A 16,527-nucleotide genomic window follows, 5' to 3' on the forward strand; every position below is an offset into this window, starting at 1 on the left:
ACAATGTGCCTGATGTAGAAGTGAGGCATGCAAGCTGGAGCAGTAGATACAAAGGTTTGTGTAGGACTTGTTTAATTCAAAAGTGCCTAAATACCTTTGAGGGTTGGGCCAATGGGCACAGATGTGGGAGGAGAACAGGCCGTGTAAAAGAGCTGCATTCTGACTACCCCCTTAGACTACATGCTTCATTTTACTGTGCAACCCACCGGTGACCATGTGCTATTGATTCCCCTTCACATCCAGTCCATAGAGGATACAAGTCTCTTACAGCAGCAGAGATTAGAGAGAAAAGGTCTTTAGCTTTGGCAATAGCAGCTTGTGCTTTCAGTTCTGGAGAGCTCAGCCTCAGTCCTTTGTGTGTCAGCCAAGAGGGGGCCCATCTCAACTGCACCATGTGAAGGCCTATGTATCACCTGGGAGATCTCCATGTTGACCCTGGAGAGCCCTGTATAGTTACATTTTACTTCATGCTTCCTCTGCACACCCACCCACCCACTGACTTCCTGTCTTTATGTTGCAAAGGGCCAAAGACACCACACCAGGTGGAAACAGAGGGCCTCAGAGATTGGAAGAGTTAAACTCACAAGAAATCAAGGAAGTAGTATTAAAGATTTCAAGGTTTATTACATACATCAGCTCCAAGTGGCATTAGCACACCAAGTGCTAGCACCAGGGACATGAAAGGAAGCAGGGAGGATGAGATTGAAATTATTAAGCACAAAGTCCTCAGGGCTGAAAAGTGACTGAGGTTGATTTTTCTTTTCTCTTTTGTACTTCACTATAGCTGGTGCTAGAACAAATCAAGCCTTTGTTCTCTCAGCAGCTATGTCTTTTTGGTGACATAATCTGCACTGCCACAAATGTTGTTTCACAGAGTTAACAGTCATTTGCATAATGTGCAGGAAGCCATCACAGTTGCCTTGTGGTTTGACAGTGAGAGTCTGATCATTCAATATTTTTCTTCTTCATCCTCTGTGGCACGTAGGGGAAGGTAACCTTTGCAATGGGCTTCATGGTAGGGCTGGACACAGGCATGAGCGATCCGGGGGGCTGCCCAGGGCCTGGACAGAAAGGGGGCCTGAAGATGGTAATTTTTTTTCCGTTGCCCGATTATTATTATCATTATTGCAGGCAAAGGGAGGCTCAATACTAAAAGTTCACTTAGGGCTGTCAGGAGTCCAGGTATGGTACTACTTGATGGGAACAAATGCAACCTAAGGCCAAGCATGTTTCACTTGCTTGTCTTCCTACTTAGTCTGACATTTGCTAAATGACATCCATAGCCCTTTGAAGTTCAGCCTACAGACCAGCAAGGGAGTGCCTCTGCAGGGTCTCACTGTTCTTCAGTGGAATTCACCCTGCAGAACAGGAAGGATTTTAAAGGAACAAGAGACCTGATTCTCGCTCTCTGGAGGATGTTTAGCTACAGTGAGCTAGCCTTTATCCTGCAGGTGGCAGAATACAGCTCCAGAACAGCAGTCTGCTTTTCAATAAGGAACATGTCATCTGAGCAATTAGAGGAGTGGTTCTCAACCTTTTTAGTTTCACGGCATCCCCCAGAAAATACAAGGTCTTATTTTTCTGCAGTCAAAACATGAGTAAAAACTAACATAGCAATTTTCTGTCAGAAAGCCCACAGCAGGTCAGAAGGTTTTTAACACTATGGATTCCTATTGGAAATCTCTGGGTTTATCTTGTGAATTATGTTTGCACCCCTGACACACTCACGTTCTGTGGCACCACAGGGCACCTTTCACGGAACCTTAAGGCACCCCACGGTCCCATGGCACCCTGATTGCAAATCACTGAATTAGAGTCACTCCCTGTTGTTCTCCCTCTTTCTTTAAAACCTAATAAGCCAATTACCACGTAACTAATGGGCTACACTTTTCTCCAGCATGAACTCGCCATCATTACTGCTAAATACAAAACACTGCATGCGCTTGCATGGTGGCTTGTGAGAGGTCGGATGAGGTGGGGACAGGCGAGGCAGGGGGCGCACACACATCCAAAAGGGAAAAGTCTGCAGGCTCTTTCGGTGAAATCACAAAATGCTCATTGTGTAGAGATGGCTAGGGGCTGGTAGGCCCACCTCCTTCCTGGGTGTCTCAGTTGGTGACACAGTACTTCCAGAAGCAGGCTGAGGCAAGAGTTGGTGATAGACAGAAAAATCAGTGAGAGACTGAACCTGTGGTGGTTACAGTGGGATGGTTTAGCTTTGTTGATACCTTGCTTTTTAACTAGGCTCCCCTGTGATCCTCAATTAGCAGCAATGACCCAGAAACAATTATCAGAAAACCAGGGAAGCTGATGCCTAAGTTAGCGCTGTTTAGACACAGCTTTTTTTTGCATCTTCAGTTGACTGGCAGGGGCAAAATTTGAAGCTCTATATGAGAAGATCAAAAATCCCAGATTAAGCACTTTTGAGGCATTCCACCAAGTGGATGGACAGGTCTTTTCTAACCCTATAATTTGAGCCTTGTGGTATGAAATTACTGACTCCAGAAGAACAACCAGGTCTTTCATTTGCAAGTTACTCAGTGCCCTGAGGGTCCGTATCACAAGCTGCTGGTCTTGAGGCTCAGCAAGTAAAGAGCTCTTCAGTTCTGCCCATCTGTATGACAGCTTAAAAGAGATGTCTGAAAATGGCCTTGATTCCATCTCCCCCACACCTCCATTTTTACTCTGATCTAACTCTGGTTATTGCAGTGGGGATGCAAATAAATAGAAGAGAGAATCAGGCTCTACTGCTCAGTCAGCTGATTGCATTATTATAATAGAAGAAGATATCCATATAGGGCAACAATCTGCCTTTAGATGCCAGATTTAATAGTGCTAGAGGAAATCCGTTCACTCTGACATCCTGCCCTGCTGTGTGTGTGGCAGGTCAGGCCACTGCATGTTAATTCTGTACTGAGCGCAGGGCAGCCCACAGGCAGTATGGAGCAGCTGGATGTAGGTACAGAAACAGCTTTCAGAGAATGCACTGTACCAGCTGGGCTTCTACAGGGAACGTGGTGGAAGGACTCTGAATGGGAGCACTGCCTGCTTTCTCCAGTGGGTAAATCCCCTCTGGGATAGAGTGGCTTTTGCTGGTGCAGAAAGGATTCACTTGGTTATTGCGCTGGCATCACTGCAGCTCAGAGGAGCTGTCAGTCTTCAGCAGTCACTTAAAGGCAAGTTTCACGCTAGTGCTGCTTTCTCCTTGAGGGACTGTGGAGACCCCATGGAGCTGGAACATCTTTTGCTTACTTTCCTTTAACTGCATTCCAGCCATATATGACAGGTCTCTCTTCCATCCCTGACACTTTGCAAGGCTTTACTCTAAAATGACATGTCAGTTCATACTAGTAACCCTCAAGTCCTCCCTGACCCTGCCAGTCAGCTGAGGTCTAATGTATTCCCAGGCTGCCAATAAGAGCTCTGGGATTCTTTTGTGGTCAGTGGGCAGTGAGCATCTCCCCTTAATAAACCAAAGGGATTGGCCAGTGGATGCAAGAAATAGTGTTTGTTTCAGTGCAAACTGCCCTGTCACCTCCTGGGGGTGACTGAGGTGCCAGAAGCAGAACACTCACCTCTCTTGTTGGGCTTTGGTGGGGTCTGGTCTGATTTGGTGAATCCCTGGCTCCGGTGTTTTGCTGCTGCCAGTTGCCACAGGATTGCCTTAACATCTTCTACCTGAAAAGTCAGGGGGTCATTCTGGCCCTTCACTAAGAAGTAACAGCCTTCCCCAGAGTGCCTCCTTCCTCACCACCTTCCAGTCAGGCTGTCAGCAACACTGAGAGCCTCTTGGCAGTTTACATCGATAGGCTAGGAGACCTGAACGCTAGGGACAGAACTTACACATAAACCGGTTTAAGTGATCAGAAACTGGTTTAAACCTGTAACAGAACAGAAGCTCAGTGCACATAAACCAATTTCAAAATGGCTGAAACTGGTTTATGATAAACCTGGTTGAATGCAGTTATCAGTTTGACCCAAATTGATTTGGCTCAAACCTGTTTATGAAACTTCTGTCCCAGCCCCTTTCCTGGTTCAAGTTAAATCACAGTCCCCCAGCATCCCAGCATGCTGGGTTAGGCTGTGCTGTCTGCTCCAGAAAGCAGGGCTGCCACCACCGCTCTAGTCCCTAGCTGGAGCAGTGAGGGCTGGCTGACAGGGGGGTCAGGGAGGCAAGCCCAGCTGGGGATGCAGCCCAGTCTACAGGGAGAACTGCTCCACCCAGGCAAACCCCAGCTGGAGTCTGGAGCCAGGAAGGAGCGTTAAACACCTGTTCCGCCACTCAAACTTACTGCCAGCTACAACTGTGGACTACAAATCCCAGAGGCACTTGGAAGCAGGAAAAGGAAGTTATGAGTAACCCTGCAGAGTCATACTGCTGTAATTCCGGACTGCAAATCCCAGAGGTCTTGGAGGCAGTGGGAAGAGGAAGTGAACACACACTACGGAGAGCCCTGTTCTAGTCCCCCCCGGTGCCTGGCCTGAGCCACTGCAGGCATGCGGCTGCATTTCCTGAATCAAAGGTGTTTCTTTACTTTTTCAATTTAATCTGTACATTTTAGACTAACCTGCAAAAACTGAATCAATTCAGCCTTGGGCTTTTTAACTGGCTGTATTGAGCTGAAGGAACCGCCAGGCTAGCCATTTGCAGAGGCAAAGCCACAGATTTCCTTGGATTAATTCCCAGTTGAACTAGTACATCTCTCCCTGTGAAAACCCCTCATCTTTGATTTTACAGTGGCCAGCGATGGAGAATCTGTCACTGCCCTTGGTAAGTTTTTGCAGTCATCTTAGATTCCAGCCTCAGTCTGGAACCCAAAATTGTTAGTCCTGCATAGAGGACTTGGTGGTGATTGATTAAACTCCAACATGGAGACCTTCCCCTCCCAGAACCTTGCCATGAGCTCTTAGTTTCAGAATGGCTGTCTCTACCTCTCCCTTACTCCTTCCTGTGCCTGATTCTTTGAAACTCAGTATCTTGAACAGAAACTCATTCACCTGCATTACCCTCACTATCAGCTGCCAGCACTCACCAGGTTATCAGCAGTGTCTTCCTGAAGAGTCTCTTTGCCTTCTGAAATGATAAAATAGATCGTGGCCAACAGAAAAGCAGTGCCAAAGGACTTTTTAAGAGGAAACTGGGAAACAATCCCTTGTGGCCAAAAGAAATTGGAGTACCCTGGACAGATGACATGCAGGAGAGGAGAACGCTTCTATTAGAGCCTTCAGAACTCACCCTTCCAGCGGCCAGCTGTCTGAATCTGATTTATTCCTTCTTCCAGTGCAGAGAGAGCTGAGTTCAGGTTCCTGGACTGCCTGAGCCCAGTAGAAGGTATGTTATCAGGTATGAAGCCAACTGCATTGTCCTCCAACTTAAAATCCGTAGGAATGAAATCTGGATTAAACAGAAAAATGGCAATGATGGCTAAATTCCCAGTACCTTGAGGATAGTCTTGCACCTTATACCAATGAGGACATGGAGAGCTCAATTTGATATGTGTGCATAATGATAAATCTAAAGGAGTGAATATTGTGATAAGCGAAGGTGGAAACCTTGAACACTTTTTCTTTTTGGCAATGTTTGCATCAGGTGGGATATCCAAACTCACGTCCTGGTCTTGGCCTCATGTCCCTTAGCGTGGCAGAAAAAAACTGTGGTGACCATAATGGGTCAGTTTAAGTGGGTCAGTTATTGTTTCAGAGAGCATCTGACACCAATAATATAACTAGGGTGGGGTGAGCAGGGCACCAGCCCTGCGCACCAACTTAGAGGGGTCTCCAGTATGGCCCCCTTCCTCCAGGAGTCTTTGCCATAGCAGATATAGCTCTGCACTGCCCATGCTTAGCCCTATAAACTGGGCAGGTGCAGCCCTTCACCCAGCAGTGTGTTTGGTAGCTGGGTGGTAGAATGACATGCCTCAAGGTCAGGAAGCTTTGCCATAGGAGATTTAACCCTGATCTATGGTTTGGGGAGGAGAGTGGGGTACCCAGGAAACCCATGCAGCTGCCTGTTTCTTCTCAGTTGCTGCTTAAGGCAAGCCCCATCAGGTAACGCTCCCCCAAAGCTTTCCAGGTGGTCAGCATAATCAACCCCTGGCCCTGGGACCCTGGACACTGAAAGTGCTCCCTACACCTTGGTCTGGCACAAATGCTCCAAGGCTTTGCCACTGATATTCAGAGAATGGCAACCTGCATTTCAGTGTCCAAAAAGACCAGGCAGCAGAAGGGCAATAACACAAGGAGAAGCTAATGGTAATAGCAAAATGAGAGAAGACTGGAGGCACCTAGACAACAGAGCTGGCACCTCAGGGAAAATCTCACACAGGTCCACAATGCTTTGAGGAACCAGACATTGTAGGCCAAAGAAGAAAAAGAGTCTCCAAGGACTTGTATACACTGCCACTGTGCCATACCCAAGAAGCATAGCTAAGCTACTTCATCCCATTCCCCATGTACCAAATTCTGGAAATGAGTCAGTGTAGCTGGCTAAGATGCTTCTGGTTGCTAATCAGAAAGTCTCATGCTTGTCTGCTGCTTTAAAACCTTCAAACAATATACTGCAAAGCACTGTTATTCTTGTATAACCATCCTCTGCCCAGAGCCCATAGGCACTGAACACAAGCTGAGACCCCTATACCCTCAGTTGGGTGATAACATATCCTCATTTGAGCCAGCACTGACTAGAGCGAGACAGGATTTCACTCACTGACTACAGTGGGATTTGCAGGAGATTGCAGACACCAAGAGGTTTCCCTGTGTGTATTTTTTCTTAGTTTGCCTTGTGTCTTTTGCTCCCTGCCAACATAACTTGCATTTCAACCTGCTCCCTTATAGTAGGGCAGTTCAAGGCTTCGGACAGAGTTTCAGATCCCGAGAAGCTTCGGACGCGTTGGGGTCGAGGCAGCATGTCTGGGTCAAAGCGCCGCCTCATTCAGCTTCCCGAAGTGCTTCGGAGCCGCCTCGCAGATCCGGCCGTAGGGTATAATGGGGAAACAATAACATATCTATAACTTTGTTGGTTTTTGTCCAATTTGGATGAAATTTTCAGGGGTGGTACACTCTGCAGAGAGGATGAAGCCTGCCAAGTTTCAAGAAGATTGGCACAACAGATTGGAGGGAACAGCACCCCAAATTCTTGAAAGAAAAACTCATGTCACGTCTAGGCGTTACAACATAGTTGGGTGAAAACTGCAGGGCTGGTAGCCCTTACTGAGGCCACAAAGCCTGCCAAGTTTCAAGAAGATCAGTGCAGGGGGTTGGGGGGAACTGCCCCTCAAGCTGTGGACAAGCAAACCTGGTGCCATGGGTGCTTGTGGGACGGACCGTCTCTGGCTTGGGGCGGGGAGGGGAGACACTGCTGCTGGCCGGGCTGCTAAGCTGCTGTGCTACCAGATACCAATCAATCAATCATGATTCACGCAGGGACCAGGGACTCAGGGACCAGCTCAAGACACAGGACCTGGCTACTACATAACGACGTAATGAGCAGCAATTAGCACCTACAGAACCAGGCTAAGGAGAGGAACGAATCAATACAATCAACTGCCCCAAGACAGACATGGTTTTGGCATGAGTTTTGTCTGTCAGCAGCCAGGGGTGCAGGGCCCCAGACTCCCCTGCATGGATCTCCCCGACAGCTGGCAGGCGTCACAGCAGGGGCCACCATCCCTGCAGCTGTCACCCTGCTGCACCTTAACACACACGGTGTCACCCATGGCACCAGTTTTTCTTGCCTGCAGCTTGGGGTGCAGTTTCCCCTCAAATCCCTGCACTGATCTTCTTGAAACTTGGCAGCCTTTGTGGCCTTAGTAAGAGCTACCAGCCCTGCAGTTTTCACCCCCCTGTGGTGTAACACACAGCCGTAACAGGAGTTTAGCTTTCAAGAATTTGGGGTACAGTTCTCCCCAAGCCCCTGCACCGATCTTGAAACTTGGCAGGCTTCATGCTCTCAGCAGAGGTTACCATCCCTGCAAGATTCATCCAAATCAGACAAAAAAACAACAAAGTTATAGATCTTTCACTGATTCCCCATTATGCCCTATGGCCGGATCTCCGAGGTGGCTCTGAAGCTTCGGAGCCGCTTCAGCTGGATCGAGGTGGAAATCCAGTTTGGAACTCCAGATCGGATCGCGGCCATCTGAAGTGGCCGGATCCAAAGCCAGATCGGGTCACTGCCGACTCGCACAGACTTACCTTACAGCTCATCTCCTTCCAGAATCAGAATGAGGCTAATTGTCTCTAAACGTAATATTTCTCCAAGGTTTCCATGATCCATCCATGAGTCTTCAAAGAGGCAGCTTTTAATGCTGCTCACCACACTGGGCAGTAATGGAACATAAAGACCAGGGATGTGCAAAATATGGCCTGCAGGCTGGATCTGGCCCACAGCAGGGCTTTGTCTGGCATGCGGTGGGTCCTTTGGTCCACCTTGGCCCAGGCATTGTCCCATAGTACTGTGTCCTCCCACCTCCTGGGCACCCAGTGGGGCTGAGACAGCCCCACCCTGGATGCCTTTCTAGGCAGCTGCTGGCCCCTGCTCCATGGTACTGGTGGGGACCTGCATGCAGTCCCCCCCCATCCCGTGCCTGCTGCAGGCTCGCCTGCTCACACGGGACAGTGGGTGAAAAGCAGCCCCTTCCTCAGCGCTGTCTGGCACTTCCTGCAGGAGCGGCATGGAGCCCATGCTGGGCTGCCCTGCAGCACCTCTCTGCTGCCCCATGGGACAGTCTGGAAGCAGTGGTGAGAGTGCAGCGCATCCTAGCACGGGCTCCATGCGGCTGCTGCAGGAAGCGCTGGGCAGCGCTGAGGGGGAAGGGCCACATTTCCCCCACACCAAGCACACTTCTGCCCTGCTGGCGCTGCTGTTGCTGCAGCTGTCCAGTGTGAGCTGGTGAGCCTGCAGCAGGCACAGGGTGGTGTGGGATTGCATGCAGGTCCCCAGCAGTACCACAGGGCTGGGGCCAGCAGCTGCCTAGAAAGGCAGTCCAGTGTGGAGTCATCTCAGCCCTGCTGCATGCCCAAGGCACAGTATTGGATTTCTCCCTTCTCCCAAAACAGGGCAAGGAGCCCAGAATGGCAAAGTATCAAAGCTCTAATACAGAGGTGGGCAAAATATGGTGCAGGGCATGCTGGGGCTGTGTGCTGCTGATGGTGGTGGGGAGGTGCTGCAGGGTGCGCAGGCTCTAGGCTGTTACAGGGTGGTGGCGGCTCAGGGGGTGTGCACAGGGGCTCCTATGCACACCCCAGCATACCCACAAACCCTCCCTGAAAACCCCACAACCACTGCAGCTCCCATACCCTCCCCACATACACACACCTACAGGTCTCTGAGGGCGTAGCCCTTCTTACTGCTACCTGCACATATCCCACCACACACATGCACGCCCCCCCAGCCACCCTTCCCCCCCCATACCCACCCACACACACATCCTCACAAACACACTGCCCACAAGCCTCCCATACCCATCCACATCCACACATACCCCCACACTGTCCCCCACACATCCACAGCCCACCACAAACCTCATACCCCCACCTCCACCCCCATAATATGCCAGAGTAAGACTTCATTTTGAGCTATTATGCAGTCACCTCTATATATACTTATGCAAACACATAAAAATCAAGACCAAAAAAATCTTGTTAAAATAAAATTAATATATGTTATTGTGGAGGTTAGCTTTTTAGTATATAATTTCAGGGTGGTTTCCAGTTCCAAGATGGCAAGCCCCATTCCCAAAAGGGGACTTCCGGTGACAAAGGTCAGGGCAGGGGCGGGACTTCCAGTACCAAGATGGTAACCAGGGGGCGGGGCTACCCTTGTGGCCCTCAGCAGCTCGTCAAAACTCATAAAGTGGCCCTCCACCCGAAATTATTGCCTGCCCCTGTTCTAAGGTGCTACCCTCCCTTGCTTTCTGCCTGACTCAAGACTAACATGGCTAACCATCTTTCTTCCTTTGTGAGAAATTATAGAGCTCACCTCTTGTTCCAGATGCCTTATCTGACCTTGGCTATCTATGTCTTCTAAAGAAGATTTCTCATGAACAGGCTGATCATTTATTATTTGACCTGCCTGTTCACCCTGAGATCTGGGCCAGATGTCTCAGCTGCAGTTTGACCCTTATACACACAACTAGCCCAGGAAAGGCCACCTGCCTGGTTACAGTAAAATCCTGGCTGGCCAGTTCTGAAAACAGTGCAGGGAAATGGCAGGTTTTTTCTCAGCATTCATGGAACAATAACTGTCAGCTTTGGTCTGACTAAGCCCAGCTGGTATATGGAACTGGATTTGGAATGGCCATTCAAGACACAACCCCAATTCTACCAAGCTTATTAGAATTAGCACAGAGTAAAAAAAGTGACTCCAGAATCTTCCTTACCTTGCACATTGTCACTTTCAGGGTACGCATGATAGGCATCTCCACGGCATACCAACAACAGCACTGCCAGAGCATATGCCCAAAATTGGGAATGCATCTCTCTGTCTTTAAAACTTGACCAACTTCTTATACGCCTGCAAGCAACTGTTAGAGGGATGTAGAGAGCCTCTCTTTTTATATTGTCCTTCCTCATCCATCTCTTTGAGATCAATATTTTGTCATTATGGGTCTCATCTTCCTAGCTGCCCATCCATCCTCATAACAGTTGATAGACATTGATTATGTCACCCAGATGTACCATCCATTTAAATCTCCTCTCTATCACTGCTTAAACAGGTAGCTTTAACAAATGTTTGGACTGGATTTTAAAGAACATTGCTGTTTACCCTGGCCACACTTAGCTGGGGAGAAACAGCTCCCCTCAACACCATGATGTCAAGAGCCTGGTAGGTTAGTGACAGAGGTGGTAGAGTTTGGCCAAGGCTGAATGGAGAACCGAGGAGAGTTGGATCTGACATTTGTACAAAATACGCAAATCTTCATGGCCTTTTCATAGGACATTTCTCATAGTTTCATAGTTTGTAGGGTTGGAAGGGACCTGAGCAGATCATCAAGTCTGACCCCCTGCCTTGGCAGGAAAGAGTACTAGGGTCAAACGACCCCAGCAAGGTGTTCATCCAGCCTCCTCTTAAAGACCCCCAGGGTAGGAGCCAGCACCACTTCTCTTGGAAGTTGGTTCCAGATCCTAGCCGCCCTGACACTGAAGTAGCGCCTCCTGATGTCTAATCTGAATTTACCCTCTGCCAGCTTGTGACTGTTATTTCTAGTCACCCCTGGTAGTGCTCGGGGGAACAGGGACTCCCCCAGTGCCTGCTGGTCCCCTCTGACTAGTTTGTAACAGGCCACTAGATCCCCCTTGGCCTTCTCTTGTGGAGGCTGAACAGGTTCAGGTCCTGTAGCCTCTCCTCATAGGGCCTGCCCTCCCATCCCTTGATCAAGTGAGTGGCCCTCCTCTGGACCCTCTCCATGCTGTCCACATCCCTCCTGAAGTGCGGTGCCCAGAGCTGGATGCAGTACTCCAGCTGCGGCCTGACCAGTGCCACATAGAGGGGGAGTATCACCTCCTTGGACCTGCTTGAGATGCATCCGTGGATGCACAACAAGGGGTGGTTGGCCTTCCTGACTGCATCCCCACACTGCCGCCCCATGTTCATCTTGGCATCACTGATGACTCCAAGATCCTTTTCTGCCTCTGCACTGACGAGAAGGGAGTTCCCCAGCCTGTAGGTATGCTGCTGGTTCTTCCTCCCCAGGTGCAGCACCTTGCACTTGTCAGTGTTGAATCCCATCCTATTCTCATCCGCCCACCCCTGTAACCTGTCCAGGTCTGATTCCAGCCTATTCCTCCCTTCTAGCATGCCCCCCCCCCATCATAGTGTCATCAGCAAATTTGAACAGGGTGCTTTTTACCCCCTCGTCCAAATCGCTGATGAAAATGTTGAACAGTGCGGGCCCAAGGACTGAGCCCTAGGGGACCCCACTACCCACATCCCTCCAGGTTGAAAATGACCCATCCACCACCACTCTCTGGGTGTGGCCCTCCAGCCAGTTGGCCACCCATTTGACTGTGTGGGTGTTAACACCACAGTCCCCCAGTTTCTTAATGAGAACAGGGAGAAAGACAGTGTCGAAGGCCTTCTGAAAGTCCAGGAAGACTATATCCACTGCTACCCCTGCATCTAAGGATTTGGTGACCTGGTCATAGAAGGCCACCAGGTTGGTCTGACAGGACCTGCCTCTAATGAACCCGTGTTGGTTGCCCCTAAGCATAATCTCCCCTGCTGGTCCCTTGTGGACATGAGCGAGAATAATTCTCTCAAAAAGCTTGCCCAGGATCGAGGTAAGACTAACTGGCCTATAGTTTCCCGGGTCCTCCTCCTTTCCCTTTTTGAAGATGGGAACCACGCTGGCCCTCTTCCAGTCCTCTGGCACCACACCAGAGCACCATGAGTGCTTGTACAGCCATGCCAGGGGTCCCACAATGACCTCAGCCAATTTCCTCAGCACTCTGGGGTGGAGATCATCTGGACCAGCTGATTTAAACACATCCAGTCCCTCCAGAAGTTCCCTGACTAGATCCTCATTAACCTTTGGCCTAGATGCGCCTCCCCTGGAGTCTGAGAGGGGCCCAGATGGGGGGTGACTGTTCTGGTGGCTGCTCAGGAAAATGGAGGCAAAGAAGTCATTAAATAGGTTAGCTTTGTCATCTGGTGCGACGACCAAATTTCCTAGCATGTCCTGCAACCGCAGTATAATCCTCCCTGGTGATGGCCCCTCCCTTCCATTGGGTGCACGCCTCCCTTTTAGCTAGAAGACACTCCCAGATGCTTTTGGTGAGCCATGGGGGCTTTTGCGCCCTCCTGCCCCTTTTGATCAGTGTTGGGATTACCTCCCTTTGGGCTTGGAGGATCGTCTCCTTAAGGGACAACCACTCTTCTTGGACACCTGACTCCCCTTGCCTCCAGGACCTCAGTGCTTCCCCAGCTATTCTCCTTAGCTCATTGAAGTCCGCCCTCCTGAAATCTAGGGCTGCTGCCTTGCTGCAGGCCTTTGCCACCTTGCACTGGATGGTGAATTCAAGCAGGCGATGATCGCTGTTGCCCAGGTTGTCCAGCACCCGCAGCCCCCTCACCAGGTCGTCGCCCATGGCCAGCACCAGGTCCAACAAGGCATCTCCCCTGCCGGGGCTGTGCACCTCCTGGGTTAGATGGAGGTCCTGCCAGGAGGGTTAGACCTGGCTGACTGCTCTTCCCAGCAGATGTCTGGAAAGTTCAGGTCACCCATGATGACCACGTCCTTTGACCTAACTACCTCCGTGAGCTGACTTAAGAATTCCTGGTCTAGCTCTTCCCCTTGGTTGGGAGGTCTGTAGTAGACCCCCACTGTTAAGTCTCTTTCCCCTCAACTGCCTTGTATTCTAACCCAGAGCACTTCAGAGTGCCCCTCCTCTAACTCTTTGCTAATTGACGAGGATGTGTTTTCCTCCTTAATGTAGAGCGCCACACCCCCACCTTTCCTCCATGTCCTATCCCTCCTGTACATCCTATAGCCCTTGATATTCACTGCCCAGTCATGCAGTCATTGGTCCTTTTTTCCCCAAAACACTCTACTGGAGTAAATGGTACAAAACCCTTCCAGCCTCATATCAGGCTAGTGATAAAGAAGCCTTAGATAAGGATGCTCCATGTTGGCACACACCAGGGGCAGAATCTGATGTCACTGTATGGTACCATTTTTGGTACTTATGCATAGTTTGCAATCCTATTCCAAATGCCTCCTGGACACACAAGCTATTGAGCATGCACAGTAGGCCATGCTCTGGTTGGGCAGGTACATGGTGCTATACGCACCTACCTAGACAAGTGCAAGTCCTGAAATTATAGTTGGGCAAAGCCTCATGACTATTAAAAGTTAGACACCAGGGCAAGGACAGACATTACACATAGACCGGTTTAAATGATCAGAAACAGGTTTAAACCTGTAACAGGACATAAGTTCAGTGCACATGAACCAGTTTCAAAATGGCTGAAACTGGTTCGAGATAAACCTAGTTGAATGTAGTATCAGACATAACAGATTGAGCTCAAACCAGTTTATGCAGCTTCTGTCCCAGACCCCTTCCTGGTTTAAGTTAAACCAGAGTCCCAGCAAATTCTCTGGGCTGAGCTATGCTTTCTGCTCCAGCAGAGCAGGGCTGGCCGTACCCCTCTGCTCCCTAGCCAGAGCAGGGACAGGTATGATCAGACGCTGGCTCCGGGAAGGGGGCGGGGAAGAGGTTCATTTCCCTGCCTCCTTCCCTTGTCCCACCAGTGAAGACCTGCATTTCTCCGCCGGCTGCTCCACCAGCAGGGGCACGGTGAGTCCCACCAGTAGCTCTGAGTGAACTGGCCAGGGAGGGGGTTTAATTCCCCTCCTCCCTATCCCACCGGCACAGACCTGAGCTAGGGTCTGCCAGACACTCCCTCCACATTGCTGCAGCGGCAAGGCCAGGGACACAGCCAGACGCTGGCTGGCATGGCCCCTGAGGCAGAGGGGGCAAGGATGGGGAGTTATTCTCCACTCTACCCCCCCTGCCCCCAGGGGACTGCAGCCAGGGTCTGCCTGCCCTGACTGCCACTGCTGCTTGCTCCCTGCAGGAAGTGAGCAGTGGGCTATGCCCCTCCCATCTCCTCTACCAAATGCTGGAGGGAGGGGGAATAACCCCTCTCCCTGTCCCCTCACCTAAGAGGCCCTGCCAGCCAGCCTCTGGCCATGTCCCTGGCCCCACTGCTGCAGCAGTGAGCAAGGAGCACCCAGCAGACCACAGCTCAGGTCCGTGTGGGTGGGACAGGGAGGGAGGAATTCAACCCTCTCCCTGCCCAGTTCACTCTGAGCTACTACCCGGGCTGGCCATGCCCCCCAGCACAACTTCCCTACAGCCAACGACTGCTCTAGTGCCCCCCGGCTCCTGGCCTGAGCCACTGCAACCATGTGCCTGCATTTCATGAATGTTTGTTCACTTGCAAATTGGTTCGACTTAGGTAGGTTAGCCTAACTTTCAAAGGTTGAATCAATTCAGGCTCCAACTGTTTGAATGTCTGTCCCGAGCCCAGATGAGGACAGCAACAGCCTTCCCAGTGGCCAAGTGATTAGGGCATTTACCCAGGTTCTAACCTGCCCTCACACAGAAAGGGGTTAAACTTACACTTTCTGACTTCCTAGTACAGTGCAGTAACCACTGCAGCACAGGTCAGCCTTACTTAACCTCCCCTCTCCAGCCTGTCTCCTTAAGATGGCTCTCTCAGCTGCCAAGAAGGAAAGAGGGAATGGGGGCCAGGAACAAGAGAACAAGCTAGAGGGTATGTGGCTCAACAAGATGGGTACTGCTCTGAAAGAGAGGGTGCCTTTGTTTCTAGCCTGAGCCCTTATTCCCAATATGGAAGAAAACCCCCAGATCCTTTCTATCCAATTAATATTAAATACAGGGTGCAATGGCTCAGGGAGAGGGCCTTAGCTAATGCCTCAACTGTGGCCTTGCAGTCAGAACACTATGCTGGGATGCTAGTGAGATGTAGGTCTGAATTCCTTCTGGGTGAAGCTGTGATGGATGTAGATCCCAGAACTTCTGCTTCCCAGGCAAATGCCATCACCAAAAGGCTGTTGGGCTAGAGCACTGGAAGGGCCCTGCCCTCCACAGGTATTTGCTGCAGCTTATGTTTAGGTATGTGTACAGGGTGGAAATACCTGCCCAGCTGGGGCACAGCCTATTGAGCATGCTCAGTAGCTGTGTGGACACTTGCATGTCCACACTTTATGGACATAGCAGTTATGTGTCTGGGTACATGCCATTTGGATGGGCTAAGTGAAATAGGATTCTCTCCTAGCTGTTCCCACTCTGACAACCAGACTAACTACTGATGAGATAATGATCTCCCTCCTACAGAAACCCCAGGCGACTTACTCCATGACAACCAGCACCTTCCTCCAGATAAAGTTTGAAAGGAAGCCAATTGCCTTCTATTCAAGCCAAGTCATAGACAAAACTCATTCCAAGACACTATTGAAGTCCCAGCTTCCATGGGAGCCCCTGATCAGGACTTTCCAAGTCATTTAGTCGCTGCAAATTTAAGATATTTTCACTGGCAATTTTGGGCATGCCTGATATTTGTTTCTGAATTCTGGATATTTTCCAATTAGAAGGAAGTATTTATTCTTTCACACGCAAAGAAGGCAGCTGCTGACTGGGGGAACCCAGGACAATACAGGTATCGCTGCATGGGTGGCTTCACGGTATCCTGCAAATGCTTGAGACACTTATACAGGAATGAGTATGCAGAGAAAAAACAAGACTAAAGGAAGGTGCCTCATGAAGACTCTACCTTGTGAGATGTGGGAGGATCGCCTTCCACTTTTACCCCATCCACTGACCTGATGCCCCACATCACCTGTTTTCACAAAGCCTTTACCATAAAAGAGTAGACAAGGCATTTGAGTCAGTCAGTACTATTCCTTACTTCACCAGGAAGGGAGGCATTATGTCAACTAAGGTCCCCTTCTTTGCCTTTCTTCCTCTTTTACAGTCTGCACATGCTCCTCCCACTGTGTTTCC

The 16,527-nt window shown here is 50.1% G+C and overlaps 1 protein-coding gene across 2 annotated transcripts in view; it reads right to left on the reverse strand.

Annotated features, from left to right (window-relative positions):
- Nucleotides 1-527: 527 nt before the first annotated feature.
- LOC149858368 (uncharacterized) overlaps nucleotides 528-16,527 on the reverse strand; it is a 36,563-nt gene continuing 20,563 nt past the window's right edge. Inside the window, exons 1-5 of one of the 2 annotated variants that reach the window (XM_090060655.1) lie at nucleotides 10,380-11,978; nucleotides 5,237-5,395; nucleotides 5,034-5,074; nucleotides 3,576-3,678; nucleotides 528-2,140 (exon numbers count right to left, since the gene is read on the reverse strand). In XM_090060655.1, the coding sequence (XP_089916781.1) occupies nucleotides 2,109-2,140; nucleotides 3,576-3,678; nucleotides 5,034-5,074; nucleotides 5,237-5,395; nucleotides 10,380-10,572 (528 nt within the window). In that variant the 5' untranslated portion in view covers nucleotides 10,573-11,978 and the 3' untranslated portion in view covers nucleotides 528-2,108. Of the gene's footprint in view, nucleotides 2,141-3,575; nucleotides 3,679-5,033; nucleotides 5,075-5,236; nucleotides 5,396-10,379; nucleotides 11,979-16,527 lie in introns of those variants that run through there. The other variant, XM_090060656.1, reaches the window with a different exon arrangement.

The sequence above is a fragment of the Crocodylus siamensis genome, chromosome 8 (genome assembly GCF_052110815.1).
Source record: "Crocodylus siamensis isolate JL-2025a chromosome 8, ASM5211081v1, whole genome shotgun sequence".
Classification (NCBI taxonomy): domain Eukaryota; kingdom Metazoa; phylum Chordata; order Crocodylia; family Crocodylidae; genus Crocodylus; species Crocodylus siamensis.